The following is a 15,112-nucleotide window of genomic DNA, read 5'->3' on the forward strand; positions in this document are numbered from 1 at the left end:
CGGTATTCCGCATCGCATATTATTCAGAGTTTCCGTCACGGGGTTTCACGATTTCTTACACATTATACGGTGGATAGAATGAGATAATAAGGCTTCCTCTAATTGCAATCGAGTAGCAAATGCATTGGAAAAACATTAGAGAAAACCCCAGGTAAAGACCACATTGCATTTATTATTCATTCAGTTTAGAAATATTTTACAAGGGAGGTTCCAACAAAAGAACAATTGAAATCCACCTAAACATACATATACGTATACAGGTATAATTTACAGTGCAAAAAGTGTGTGAGCGTCGAAAATTGAATGATTTCTGGAAGTTGTTGCAGATCATCAGATCACCCTGGGTTTACTAATGGATGTGAGTATGAATATCTCGAATATATTCATTATGTGAAGAACGTCACATGCTCGAGTCATTAAGTATCACATCACGAAGATTAAGCTAGATTTAGAATCATATTGAATTTAGAGGGAGAATCTTGGAGCAATTAGCATCATTGTTTCTTAATATATAAAACAGCATGTCTATCGTATATCTATCTATTTTAAGATACTGCAGCCTAGTAATAAGTACACGAGTCGCATTTTAATTATGAATACATTACCGGGATTGAAGTGGATGGAGGCTACATCGGAAATTAGATGATTTCATCAGACGAAGACATTTGAAACTTAAGTTGCCATATTCAATTCATTAGGGTGAAAAATATACGAGCGTTTTCATTTGAGAAATATCTCCATCCAAACTTTGTTATTTATATCGTATGAATTTTGTGTACAAATATATCAGATTGATAATACATTGTGTGAGGAAATGTGATGTTTTGCTTTCTTGAATATATGATTCTGATTTTTCTTTCTATTTTCTATTTGTGTCAAACGATGCTTTGATAGATTATTTCACGCGCATCATGTGTTAATCAAGAAAAGATTAAGAGAAGAGACTCGCTTTCATCTGTGTACACGAAATTACGAAATGATGAAACGGCGAATAAAATGACAAAAGATCCGGATGTAAGGTAATCGCCGAGCGTTCACAATCCCGACCAAGCTACATCAGATATATCGTCCAATTGTCACATCGGCTTTGTAACACTATCCTCGCGATCAGTCTCACATGAAATCACAAAACCATCGTCGCCTTTCAATAAATAGGTTTCAGTATGATAGGAAATTGCACGGCTTCAGTGTATCGATCAGTAATTTCTGGTAATAGTTGTAACAACATGCTTCACAGCGGGCTAATAACTCTCTTACTCTTTAGGTTGGCTAAGTTCATTACTTCCACGCCACTTCACGTATCGTGATTACAAACCAGCCAGAAATAATGGGCAGAGCTTCGCGAGTAATGATCTTCCTTAACTCTCTTCAAGATAACACGGCGACGATAGCCAACCGAACGTGAATAGACCGATGAACGAGTGTCGTGCACTGGCGATCGATGAGGTTGATGATGATGGAGGGAATACGGCATCGGAATAAGAGATGATTAGCGACAACCTGACGATTAAATCACGTCTGGCTGATGTTTTGATTAACGTCCTTTTCAATGCAATCCGCGCCTGCAATAGGCATATTTTCCTTGCTCGCCGCCATATTTGAATCTGTGTTGCCAGCTGGAACGCAAATTTCGAGGTCGTTAAAACCTTTGTCGTTAATTGGTTCTGGACTCAGTTTTGGGTCAGTGATAGGTGCATCTGGCAATGACGTAGCCGTTTCCTTTATTTTAACATTACCATCCTCTGCAGATCTCTGTGACAGTACCGTATGTTGTCCGCATTCTGTATTTCCACCATCGTTATTGTTTATATGTGTTCTGGTAGTATCTGATTCAATATTGCCATTGATGGCATTTTCACTCTTTTGGTCGTCATTGGTGCTAGGTTCTTGTTGGCCTACTGTCGTCGCACCATTTTTAGTGTTATCTATATGCTTCTGCTCTGCCGCTTGAGCGTTTGAAATGTTTTCTTGTTTCTTCCATTTCGTGCGGCGGTTCTGGAACCAGATTTTCACCTGAAAAACATCAACGAGGAAAAGATTTGCTGTTATGTGTGTTTACATTTTGCATTATACTCCTTGATTCTGAATTTAAACGCGGCTTAATCGATATTGCAATAGTAAACACGTGTTCAATAATCCTTTAATCGTTGGCCGTGTTAATAGTTTCCATCATTTTAAGTTAGACAAACACCATTAAATCTCAACAGAGCCTCATGAAAGGATAATTCATAATCGAAAAATATAAACCATTATCAGACCGAGATAAAAATGCTACTACAGATCTGTAAGACGCGTCTCTTTACAAATCAATCACTGCCACCTCTACCCCCATATAGCATTATTCAATAATGCTAACTTTTCCAACTCAAAAGTCTTCTATGATTGATTTAGGAGGGCGACGTTTTAATGAATAGACTTTGAATTTCAAAAGTTACTGATATCATGAGAACATTTTTATTAGCAACTCATGGCCATCTACACAGGTAACAGGTATAAAATGTGGCCATAACGACATACTCGTCCGATCCCACAGTTTATGATGTGCTTATCACACTAAAAATTCTTTGCTTTAAACTCACTTATTATATGACCCCGAATATTGTATTTGAATTTATTGTTTATTATTGGCAATTATACGATAATAAGTGATCGTTGGAAAGCAATAAACAAGATAAATCGCGATAAGAAAGTGACGGACTAAGATCAGCAAACTTTTTCTGGGAACCAGCCAGTTGCTACCGACAAAATATTTGTTGACATTGAAGTTTTAATAGCAGTTATACACGGGATAATGGCTTTGTGATCATTCGATTTGAGACCTGATCAAACAAAAGACTGACAAAACGTAAATAAATAAATGATGCGGGCTCCCGTGTAAAAATCTAACGTTTGTTTTGTGGAATGCGGGTTCGAATGTATTTTTACGTGTATTATCTATGCACGCACAAGCCTTCAACAAACAGCTATTTAGAGAAAAAATTGACTGCAATTTAGAGAGAAAAAAAATTGTTCGAATTTCAAATCCGAAATTCAAGACTTTATTTTACATAGACAATGATTTACCTGCGTTTCTGTAACATTGAGAAGTCGAGCCATTTCAGCACGTTCGCTGGACGATAGATATTTCTTCTGCTCAAACTGTTTTTCAAGTTCAAATATTTGGCGACCAGTGAAAGTTGTCCGGGCTTTCTTCTTCTTTTGCTCGTCCTTTTTATCTTTGCTGCAATCATCTTTCTTTTTTCGTTTTTCTCCTTTCAATTCTCCATCACCTGAAAATAGAAGAACACCAAAAAATTATAATAACTTCACATCGTTTGAAAGAAATTCCCTTCTTATAACATAAAATGTAACGAGACCCGTTTCTCAGTTTAAGGAAAATCAAATTGACGTGTACTGAAATCGTTTCTTCTGTGTTACTAGCGACGATTTTATAGCGTTAATCATCGTCGTGAAACCTAAACACACGGAACAATCGACGATTCGTGCGTGAAGTGTACATTTTAATTCCCGACGCAGACGATCGGCGTTTAAAAGCTTCTGGTCGGCACTAGTACATCAAATCACACCGTTATTGCTGTCAGCATAGGTTCCGCACCTATTATTTCTACGGCGCAATTTAATCCCCTCTTTGTCATGCTGCCAGAACGATTCCGGTATCCAGTCCGCACCCCAAGAGCTCCAGCGTCATACATCATCCGACTGACATCAAATTAATTGTAAAATTACGAGTTGACAATTGCTTTCCGACTTGGAATTAAACGAGCCGGATTCCCGACTATCGCAGTACGCTTATCTTCATCGATTTAGCAGAAGTCGTTTTATCGGGTTGCTAAAACATGTAACACGAATTTTGAAACTTAACACGCGGAGGCTTTATGGATTGAGATAAGATCTCAACGTTCGCCAAAAACAAATTAACTGAAAAATTTCAAGGAAAGCCTGTAGCTTGAATTACACGGACATGTGAAACCAACTAAACTTTTAACAAGTGTAAAAATACATATTTTCATCATTTTCAAGGACCCGCTCAATGTTCTGATAAGTATGGCTGAATGGGGAATACTAAATCAAGTATCAAACATAGACGACAATAGCACAATGTATATGTAATTGAAAGAGTCAATGGTTTATAAACAGCTTTGTCGTTTGCAAAAGAAGAGTCAAATTTGCCAGCAATTTCAGCGTACAAGTGTCGTTATGGGAACTGGGAAAAGCGTCAAACCGAATGATTACTCCCAAGGAAGTCATGAATGCGCGGTTAAGTCAACTTAGAATCCCTTGGCTCGACTAACGTTGATAGCTGTAATCCTTATTTTTCACCCAAGAGATTATATCTGACGGATAATGAATCATCCGCTAATTCGGCATGTAAGGGCACACACCTACATTACTAACCGATACCAGCCGCCTGACTTCAGCCGGGAATTCAAAGCTGCTATACCGAATTTTATGCGAGGTGTCTTTTATCAGAAATTTAATCAATTCCCACAATAGCGGCGAATAAACGGTAGCATTGCAGCAGATGAAGTTACCAGTCGACAAGTCATCTTATAGAATATCACACCTTATCGTTTCAGGTTTCCTACCGAATTAATCTTTGTAATTAATATTGCAGTGCGCAGCAATTCGCTGGCAAGGAGATTAACTGGGAATCTTTGATATTTTAAAATTCTGTCGTTATCGGGTGCAATTGTTCCGCGTTTGTTTTCATCGAAAGATACTACACGTTTCAAACACCAGGAATCTAAACTTCACAGCGACGAACGAACGTTCCTTCATTCAAGTAAAAACTATGATTAGAATTTGATGATAATCCCCAAAATTACTAAACCAAGATGTCGTAGAAATCTGACTCGTACGCCATTGAATTGGGAGATGAATGCCGTTTACGGAGTTTATATCGCTTGATGTAAGCTGTTTCAAGAAACGTTAACATTTCCATCGGACAAAAATAAGCCGTTTCAGGATATTCTAAAGAGCTTAAACACAGTACATTCAACATTTCATATTAAAAAAAAACGGGTTTCATTCCCAAAAGCACAAACTAGGCTTTTTTGATTACAAAACGGCGGTGGTAACCGATGGCCAATAAACAAAACGTTAGAAAATTGACAAATTATCTTTTGTACATACTTTGTTCATATATAAAAATACAATTTATACATGGCTGTCACATCCGACACCCTTTTATCCAATTTCAATATACTCCATCATATCGTGGTGTAACTAATATCATTTGATTAGTGCCGATTTCCGCGAAGAGTTCTCTAAATACTGGCGTTTAACGCACGTACGTAATTAAACAATTGTATATGGTGGTAATTCACCCCATCCGTCGTATATGGGCCGTTTATTGTTTCTTTCGTGCGCAAAATATCACAACCGTAATTTTGTCAGTCATTATAAAAAATAAACAATGTAACAGGACGATCGTTTTAATCGACGAATAATTTTGCAGCCTATTTTTTCAGAGAATGTGAAATGTATACACGTTATATGTAATCGACTGATCTTTTGTATCGAGAACCCTCCGGGCGTTACCCAGAAACATTTTCTATTCGAATGTATCTAATTCAAGAAAATACGGTAAAACACTTTCGTATAGCGATACTTACGATGGTTTATAGAGATGGAATAGAAATTGATATTCTGATTGTATCTGACGCGCAGTACTATTTTATGGATAAAGCGCTTTGAAAACAGGAACTTGCCACATACAGCTTCGTGACTTGCATCAATTTTTCGTTTATAGAGCTGGCTGTCTGCTACTGTCGACTCTAATGTTACTCGCATCGACGTCGTTTCAATGTTTTATCTTATCTTATTTTAGATGATCGGTGCATTTCTCACCGACTTATGATTGCGAGATAAAAATGCGCTTTAATCAGTATCCCAAAATAATTGTACATATATATTCTTCATTTATTCTTAATAACCAATTGACACTGTTCACTGCACTCATATTGCAACTGCCCATCATTGTAAATAACTTATGTCCGTTTTTCTGTCGATGGAATGTCACGACCAGATATCGAACGCCATAATTTACAACTGATAGTAAAAAATGCCGTCTGCCAGAGCTAGTAATGATCTTAATCGACCCGTTAGCATACAGACCACGCGGATGCCATTTAAGCCTATCGGTAATTGGTATTCATCGTGAGAAACAAAGCCATTTTATACTCGTATCAAGAACCCTTCGCTCGTAATCTATTTTCTGTGTCGTTGGGTACCGGAAAGTGCTGTTGTAACTGATTGAGGCTGGTCTGGTCTTTTTCTTCCGTATATGCAGATGAAATCTAACCGAACAAGGCACATCGGCACGCTGGTCCGCAATTAGGCAGTTTAATCGTATCACGTCGTCACTACCGGGTGTCTACTATGGGCTGAACGACACCAGAACCAATTAGATACGGCATCAAGGAGAAGAATCTTCATGTACCAGTTTATTTGTCAACCATAAAACGGCCACTAATACAATCTGGTTTCAGCGTAATGAACAAATGAAAAAAATGACATGGGAAATTTGAAAGGAATTGGAATTGAATTGATAAGCTTGATGGTTCCGATGAAAAAGCAATCTTACCCACCACGTGTTCGGCGTTCACTCGTTTAATTAAAAACTAAATTGCTGCGTGAAATAAGATGTGGATTATAGAAACATCGATCATGCGACAACAGCAACAAAAAATCCATCTGCAGTTAAGCACCAATAGGACACCTGCCCGTTAAATTGTGCGTTCCTTATAATGAACAAATCTAATAGTCGCTCTCGATGAAAAATAGTTTACGACTGCCGTCGACGATTACGGTCTTGACAGGAGCGAATTTGTTCGTGAATTCGCCTGATTAAATCGAGTCAGGCTATTAGAAAATAATTGGAATTCATCACAATCAGTTAAGCCGTTAGTTTAATTGCTCGTTGATCGTGCACTGTCACTCACGTATTTAAATCATGTTTCCGCTAAATATTGCGCTGGCGAGGTTTGCTAGAGATCTGACGTCTATGTAGGTTCGCTTAATTTCATTTTTCTAGCTGTCATGCCGTAGAACGTTCGGCAGCTAAGTCAATTAATAAACGATGTGTACTACTCGCAAAAGGCCGGTGATAGATATTCACGCTGAATGATGCGACGGTGTCTTCGACTCCAAGACCTGATTAGACGCTTGATTGAGCTATACATAGCCTTATTGCTGCTCGGTTCAGTCTTACAACAGCGCTGCAAATGAGCCATTGGTGTACACGGTTACAATTAAGGGAAGGTGGACGGATGATGTTCATCAGCGGCTGATTGCCGAGCCAGTTTTTGCTTGTTCCGGGTGCGTCGTTGCGACCACGGGCGAGACTAATAAACACGGAGGTGACACCGCAAATGTGGCTCTCATTACAGCAGTTCTCGTAAAATGAATCGACTCACTGGGAAAGCGCTTGTTATCTTATCATCAATGGATAACAATCATTTGTTCAGTTTGGCGAACTGCTACAGTTCCCGACTTGTTTTTTTCGATTTTTTTCCTATTCTGGAATTTCTATTTCTAATTTATACGGGTCTATTTATTCTAACAATATGGTGTACACATACATTGAGCTTAAAGCTATGAAAATAACATGACTTAAAAATGGTCGCCAAAAATTGAATTATCGATATGCACCGAGATAACAAACACACGAAAAATGGATAAACACTAAAATTATTCATAAATTCATTGTTCACCTGGTAGGTAATATCAAAAATGCAAAACACGATTGATTCAGTTTTTAATTCAAAAGGGAATTGCAAATTCTTAATTATTGGTGGCACTAAACACATGAATTTCAATAAGGGGATTATTTCTAAATGCAGTCGAATTCGTAAGCGGGACCCGTGATGGAAAAATCCTCGTATCTTTCCCGTACATATCAGAATTCATTGGCATTTAAACTGAATTATTGCAATTATTTCATCTATCAAACGGCTATGAAATTCTGAATATGGATTTTATGGTCATAATTCATGTCGTTTTATATGTAAACTTCAATTGAAACACATGTCGACAAAGTCATTAAAACTGACACTAATAATGAGTTCATCGTATTAATTCACTTTTAGTATGGATTTAGTATATTTTCATTTCAGCCAAAATTACATTAGAAGTTATTGCCATTTAACGTGAAATATGCGTATCATCTATTGACGCTGATCAAGATGACACCATATACTAAATCCTTTATTCTCTAGTTTTATGAAAATTGATAATTTCATTTCATAACAATGCCTTTACTACATATTTATTCTATTTTTAAAACAGATGGAAAATTACGTTGGTTGGTTGTTCGAAGAATCTATATGGTCTTTCTAACATATGATCTTGACCATTTTCATGATGTGGTATAAGGCTAAAAAGTATGTATTATAAAAACTGTTTATATATCAAACGATATAATGCGAAACGCCGTTCACAAATATGAAAGACAAATATTATACACGTCGATGTAATTAATGATACAGCCGTTTATTGAGATTTACTTCAAAACACATCGGATCTCTTCATAAAACAAAGAGAATTACTGTTCCCTACGCGAGCAGCTGTCGGCTTATGAACTCTGGGTTTATCTTGAAAAACATTCGAACAGGGATTGATAACGTAACAAAGTCCCCCATTTATTTCATAGCAATGCGAGCGAATATTCGGTTCGTTTATCTTTACGGCGAGCAATTCATCCCCGAAAAATATTGGCATCATGCAGGGGCATTCGTGGCTGCTGGCATCATTAACTTCCTCGATGGTGGGAGTTGTTGGTGTTTTGTGCGAGAAATGGAAGTGGTGTTATCTGATCGTTCAGCGATGTTTAGTCACGCTGTAATATGTGTTTTACGGTGAAGGAAACATTTAGCAGATATAACCGGTATTTAATAGGCGATTAAAAGGCCGTTTTTGAAGCGCCAGACACGTTCAACGAATTAGTCAAACTGCTATAATTACAAATCACTGATAAAGTATATATTCCCCACTGGTATAACGAGAAAGGTTGATCAAAGGCTAACAAACATCGACTCGGGAGCAAACTCAAAGCATGGAAATATTATTTCGATGAAACTTATTCCTACACGAACGTTTTCAAACTAGTAGATATGGATGTATGAAGGTCCATGTAAAGCGCAGTTAAATGTCCCGAGGTGACCTGAGCAGAAGCAATAAATGGACATATTACAATCGCGATGAGCATTTTAAACACATCGGCCATAGTAAACAAATATTATTCTACAGATGATAAGTTGTACGTTCAATAAGCGCATTTTATCGTTCGAATTCATATGTGAAGTGCCTCCAAGACAAGTGTTGAAGTAAGAACGAGTTGAACTTTGCATGATTCAGACAGGGATTCGGGTTATCAGTAATGGGACTTTAATATCGCGCATAGTCGAGTCGGTAATTGCAAGGCAATATACATTCCAAAAGATAAAACCTTTACAAAGTCTTTTGAATTTCGAAACCTCAATAAAATATCGAGCGTATGTTTACCTAGTAGTGATAGCGTAATATTCAGAAGCGATTCAGAAACGCCAATAGACTCAAAACTAGTTACAAGAATTGTTGCTATCATTACGTATAATGAATGTATAAGAATGAATATCTGCCTAAATGTTTAACGAAAATGATACCAGCTTTAAAATCGCTTTCTGGCAACATTCATTCGATTAAAAAAAATCAAACAACATGCGGGTGAAATAGGGAGTGATTAATGAAATGAATGTTATGCGAATTTCTATAAAACTTCCTACACGCATTTTCGGACAGAGCGTGAATACAAATTTATAGATATTTGTGTATATTTAATTCATTATCGTCGTCGTATATGCTTGTATATAAAAAAATAAATTTGAACGCGAATAAAGATACTTATTTCTACGAAAAATTGAAATTGAACGACACTGATATATAAACGCATTTAGCCTAACTAAATAAAAGCACATACTTCTACGATTACCAAGGATCCAACTTGCTCATTATTCACCATTTCATCCAATGAACAAGTATTTAGATATCAAAAGAAACCACGTGATTAAGAAATGAAACGTCGTGATGAATGCGAGGAGGTGTTTTCTTAGATATGTGTGCAAAGTAATTACACTTTGCTTATACGTCGTTCTCGGGAACTGAGGCAAAAAACGAAACATCGTTTCACTAACAATTGGCGATTAGTCGACGCAATTCTGTTGGATACTTGAGCTTGATCGGTCTTCAATCGCTTTTAACGCTTTGATCGATGTCACTTTGAAGCTATCTACTTAAGCACGAACTTCTCCCGTCAATTCGATCCACGCCGTGAATCGCAATGTTTTCCAGATTCCGAAAACATTTTATTGTATAAAATCAACACAACAGCCGCCTGCGGGAAGCCGGCAATCATTTCTGTAGTCAATGTGTTGTTTTAAAGTTTTACGCGACTTTTTACCCCACACGATGGAACTTTCATAACGTATAATTGATGTAGAAATATAAACTTTCCTTGATATGATGCCTATGTATACCGGAAATCTTTTTCTATTCAAATGTGCGTAAAATGATTGTCGAGAAACCTAAATACATTGAAACATTGATTATTGGTGTTTTTTTTCTTTTAATTCTAGTGTAAATACATGAAAATGTTTGTAAAAAAAACTTAAAGAAATGTTATGGAATAGAGAATTATGTCGCGTTGCAATTAGACGATACTGTTACTTAGGCGAGGCATATCATCGTTAAATGAGCGAGGAAGGACAGAGAAACCAGTTCATGTCAACATACCATGTTTGTAACTAGATTTACAATATAGTAGCAATTACCCGGCACTCAAGGCGTTAGTCAGGTTTTGACATGTTATAATGAGTTTCTACTAGATTTCACCATTGCGATCAGATTTCGCCTCGGGTTCTGAGGCGAGACCGTTTTAACATCGCAAGAGTGCTTCCCTTTGTATAGCACGCACTTCAAGACCCGTTTTCCGGTGGTGATTACGTTTCTGAAATTTGCATCTATGTTGCATATGCGGCGATGTAAATCGTCGGTCCTGGGAATTTCTTTGCATATCGCACTCGCGCCATCGACTAAGATCACTGGGGGAAATTCCATTGAGTAATTGATTTTATTAATAGGATCTGTAAATTATCCAAAAGACCTTCAGCTTTCGATTATGTAATCGACGAAAAATGTATCGTATATTTAATAGGTTGTTATGTTTCAGTCACATTTGCGAAATGGAACGCAACACAATTAATTAGAACTTATATTGAAACGCAGTGACCCGAGTGTCGAAACGTTGCATATACCTAGATAAATAGGACTGAGAGAACTGAAAACCCACAGTTTCCTAATTGATAAATTGAGTCTAGACAAACGGCGCGAAAGAAACTGTTCAGAAAACAACAAAATGGCAAACAAGTCCTGAGGGTACATCATTTTGACCTTACGTTGTTCGTTTTATTTATAGCTCGATATCAAGTTATTGCCCTGGATTAGGTTTACGACGTTACCATACGATAACTTACGATTAAAATACGAAATACTGAATTATATCTTTAATAGTTCTATTTCTTAACAAGCTATCTAAACATCTCTTCTCGGTGTCGATACTTGAATTTATTAGTCATTAATCATTGTATCAATATTCAATACTGTAAGAATTTGATACTCGGGCCAAATAGGCCACTAAACGTGCAAATTAAATTGTTTCTTATTTTACACCGTCTACAAATGTGTTTGAAAAGTAATTAGTATAAAAACTAACCTGAAACAGCTTTAGTCACGTCCACGACGTTTATTGGACTTGTACTGGACCGAGAGGACATCGTATCTGCGTCAGTGTCCCGTTCTGCACTGCTGCCTGTCGTCGAGTCGCATCGCTGTGGTCCACCTGCACACCCGAGTACAGAAAACCTCTCCAGTCCTGACGATGAAATTACACTGTCTCGTGAAGACACCGGTGAATGTTTTCGATGGTCCCGAATGGGGCTGCGACATCGTTCTTTGGTAGTTTGGAGTCCGAGGATATCGGCTATCGTGTGCGGCGTAGGCTTCTTCGGTGATTTGTCGTAAATGTGAGGATGCCACGTTCGAGGTAACGTGTACATCTTTTGGCCGTTTAGGTGTATAAACGGAAAGCTAGTTGCCGAATGCTGCATGTTATCCTTCGTGACTAATCCTGACTACGAGTTACGACTGTAATCTTCTCTCATCGATGAATCCGCTTTGCGACACACGACACTATTATACGTCACTAAGCGCGTGCGATTGGTTGGATAGATAACACCAATTAGGTACTTCACTTATGTGTGGCGCGTCTGCCTTTCTCCGTCGGCGCTGCAAATAACACGCGTTTTATTAAAACCGCCGTCAACGTCGAAACCGAACGATCGCTCTGCAATAGTTTACTGTAGTCGTTAACGATCACCCGAACGTTGTCAGTTAGTTGAGAACCCAAATAGCTTCTAGCGATCTGCCAAATAGAAAATTAATGGGAACTGTGACACTGATAAGCTGCGTTCTATAAAAGCGTCTACGCGAGTAGCTTTGTAAAGTAGCGGCTATAAGATTGATCGAGATGGGCGCGAGCAAGTAGACTCCGTGCCTATTCCACAGCCTCCATTCGTCTCCCGTTCACGTCTGTATAATAAAAGAGGGGATTTAAGTGTTTTCAATCCATAATACAGTAATTATGGCGCTAGGATTTGCTGATCAATTAGACTTCCATATAGCATGAATTATTAACTACAGGGAAAAGGCAATTGAGACTGCACAGCGATGGCCCATTAAATCCAGCTCTATGAGCTGTCACGATATATTGGATCGTGCGGCGAGAGAATAGCTATCAAAGATGCCGAGTGTAACACACAACCATTTAATTGGGGTTGATGAATATATGACAAGCCGCGTATAGTCGCCGCTCGATTCAATGCAAAAAAATGAATCAAAAGAAGAAGAAAGGGCCGCGCTTTAATTATCCACACTTAATATAAACTAATATAAACTAATAAAAACATGCTCAACCGTCATACTGGCCTCGAGCTGCACTTCCAAAAATTATAACATGCAACATTATATTGATTTTACGCATGTGGCAAATTTTGATGAACATCAGCAGTAACTGTATACATTTTTATACAATAATATTCGAAGTTCATTTTCACGATATTCAATTCTATTTACCTTTTGTTTGGACAGGTAAGAAGATATGAACGCCACTTCCGCCGTGTTTTATACCCACAGGGATCGTATTTATACGACTTCACAGACTCACTTCAAACAGCTTAACACTGGCACCAAAAACGTTTGCATTTTTTGTTTTGTACTGAATGATCTATATCTTTTATCGTAGCGAACTTTCACTTGAATTTAAGTATGCTATTTTACAAGGATAGAAAACAATTAATTGCGATAGTCGATATTTGAACAGAACTTGCACTGCCTGTCTGGTGATCCAATAACCAACAAATAACAACGTGTTGAAAAGAACTTCTCTGTGGCTATCACTATCAACTATTAACTTTCTGGCTGCTCTTCTTTCTCACAAAATGGCAATAAGTGTGCAATATTGCGCGTCCTCAGTGCATCTTTTCACATCTAAATAGCCCTTAATGGCCCGATAAAACTCCAATTTATTGCATGTTATCGCAAACACGTCTGACAGTTAACCAATATAGTACGTCGTGTATAGATTAGTTAAAGAGGTATAAATCTGCAGCTCGATCATCGGGACATTTTTATCAATCATTGAAGGCGACGGTCGATGTGGAGAATTTCAGCAATAGATTTATCATTTTTGAGTAGACATTTTGCTAACTCTGAAAATACTCAGATCGCCGTAAAATGATGAATCGACAAAGAAAAAGTCTGCCGAGAAAATTGAAAAAAAACGCGATATAGGTCTCGTTCGAATCTTAGTCATAGCTTTACTGCCCTTGGCCATATATCAGTATTCTTTTGCATCGTGGCAAAATTGCATCGATACCTCGGGGACGAGATGAAATATAACTCTCACGATGCAAATCGAATGTGTTTATAGAAATCCCATTGCTTACCATTGAGTAGTTCGCCAATCGTTCGTCTTTGTTCAAGTCACGAATTGCGAGGCAATATGTCACCGAGCGTAAAAAAACGAAACATCAAAGCAACTCATCGCGCAATCTCAACCAATTTAGTTAACGCGGCAAAATAACCACCTTCGGCAACCATTTACATTCGAAAGGTTTGACTTAACAAGCTTCGCAGGCAACCGGCTCTTATTGGCAAACACATTAGCCCGCATTTATTGGCAGAATCCCGGGAAACCTCACCGAGTCTAAATTGCTAACGGCGGCGCTTTAAAAGTAATCAAGCGGCCGGTGTTTAGGATTAATTTATTTTCTATCTTCGTCCCGACGGTAAGGTAGAGTAAATATGCAGCCCATGTGAGTTGCTGCAATAACTGGCGCTGATCTAATATAACGTCAATATGCCACTTTAGAGTTCGGCTAACGTCCCCAAGCGCACATGCTATGCATTAAAACAACGGACATAAACCTGTCAACAGCATCGCTTCCGCTAGTCTCTCCGTACCGCCATCATTGTAGACTTATTGCGCGCAAATCGACAAATTCGGTATAAGAGATTATATTGTAATTTTATCGTTATGAAACGTCTGTTTTCGTGTAGTGTAGATATGAATATTTCAATAGCCATTAAAGCTTTGAACAAAATCATTAATAGCCATACGCGTTGTCTAAAAACAACGTGTGATATGTATGATTGAGGAATTATGAATAGAAGTGATGATTTTCCAAACACCAAAAATGTTATCTTACATTTCATGGCCTGTCTATGTATAACGGAAGTGGTAGTGGCAACCATGTTTTATTCCCAATTTTTCATCGTAACAACTTCCTCACAGGAATAGCGAGAACTCATAACGACATTCTTCGTGCGCTATGGCTTCGTTTACGCAACCATTCCCCAGCGTCAGTCATCTCATGGTTTATACAAACTCGATATTACCAGGGTAATAATGAAAATATTTGACGGCAATTCGCCAAGGCGATATCATTATCCATAGCTAAAACGTCTAATAGACACTAGCTGTTCGCTGCTGTCGGCTATTAGTTCACCCCGACTACCA

General features: G+C 38.0%; 1 protein-coding gene across 1 annotated transcript; it reads right to left on the reverse strand.

Annotated features, from left to right (window-relative positions):
* Positions 1 to 164: 164 nt before the first annotated feature.
* LOC141900250 (uncharacterized) lies at positions 165 to 12,354 on the reverse strand. The gene is made up of 3 exons (XM_074787052.1): positions 11,750 to 12,354; positions 3,064 to 3,269; positions 165 to 2,013 (listed from the first exon to the last, which is right to left on the reverse strand). The coding sequence occupies exons 1-3, from the start codon at positions 12,141 to 12,143 to the stop codon at positions 1,513 to 1,515; spliced, it is 1,101 nt and encodes a 366-aa protein (XP_074643153.1). The 5' UTR covers positions 12,144 to 12,354; the 3' UTR covers positions 165 to 1,512.
* Positions 12,355 to 15,112: the final 2,758 nt, after the last annotated feature.

Source organism: Tubulanus polymorphus, chromosome 2 (genome assembly GCF_964204645.1).
Source record: "Tubulanus polymorphus chromosome 2, tnTubPoly1.2, whole genome shotgun sequence".
NCBI lineage: Eukaryota > Metazoa > Nemertea > Palaeonemertea > Tubulaniformes > Tubulanidae > Tubulanus > Tubulanus polymorphus.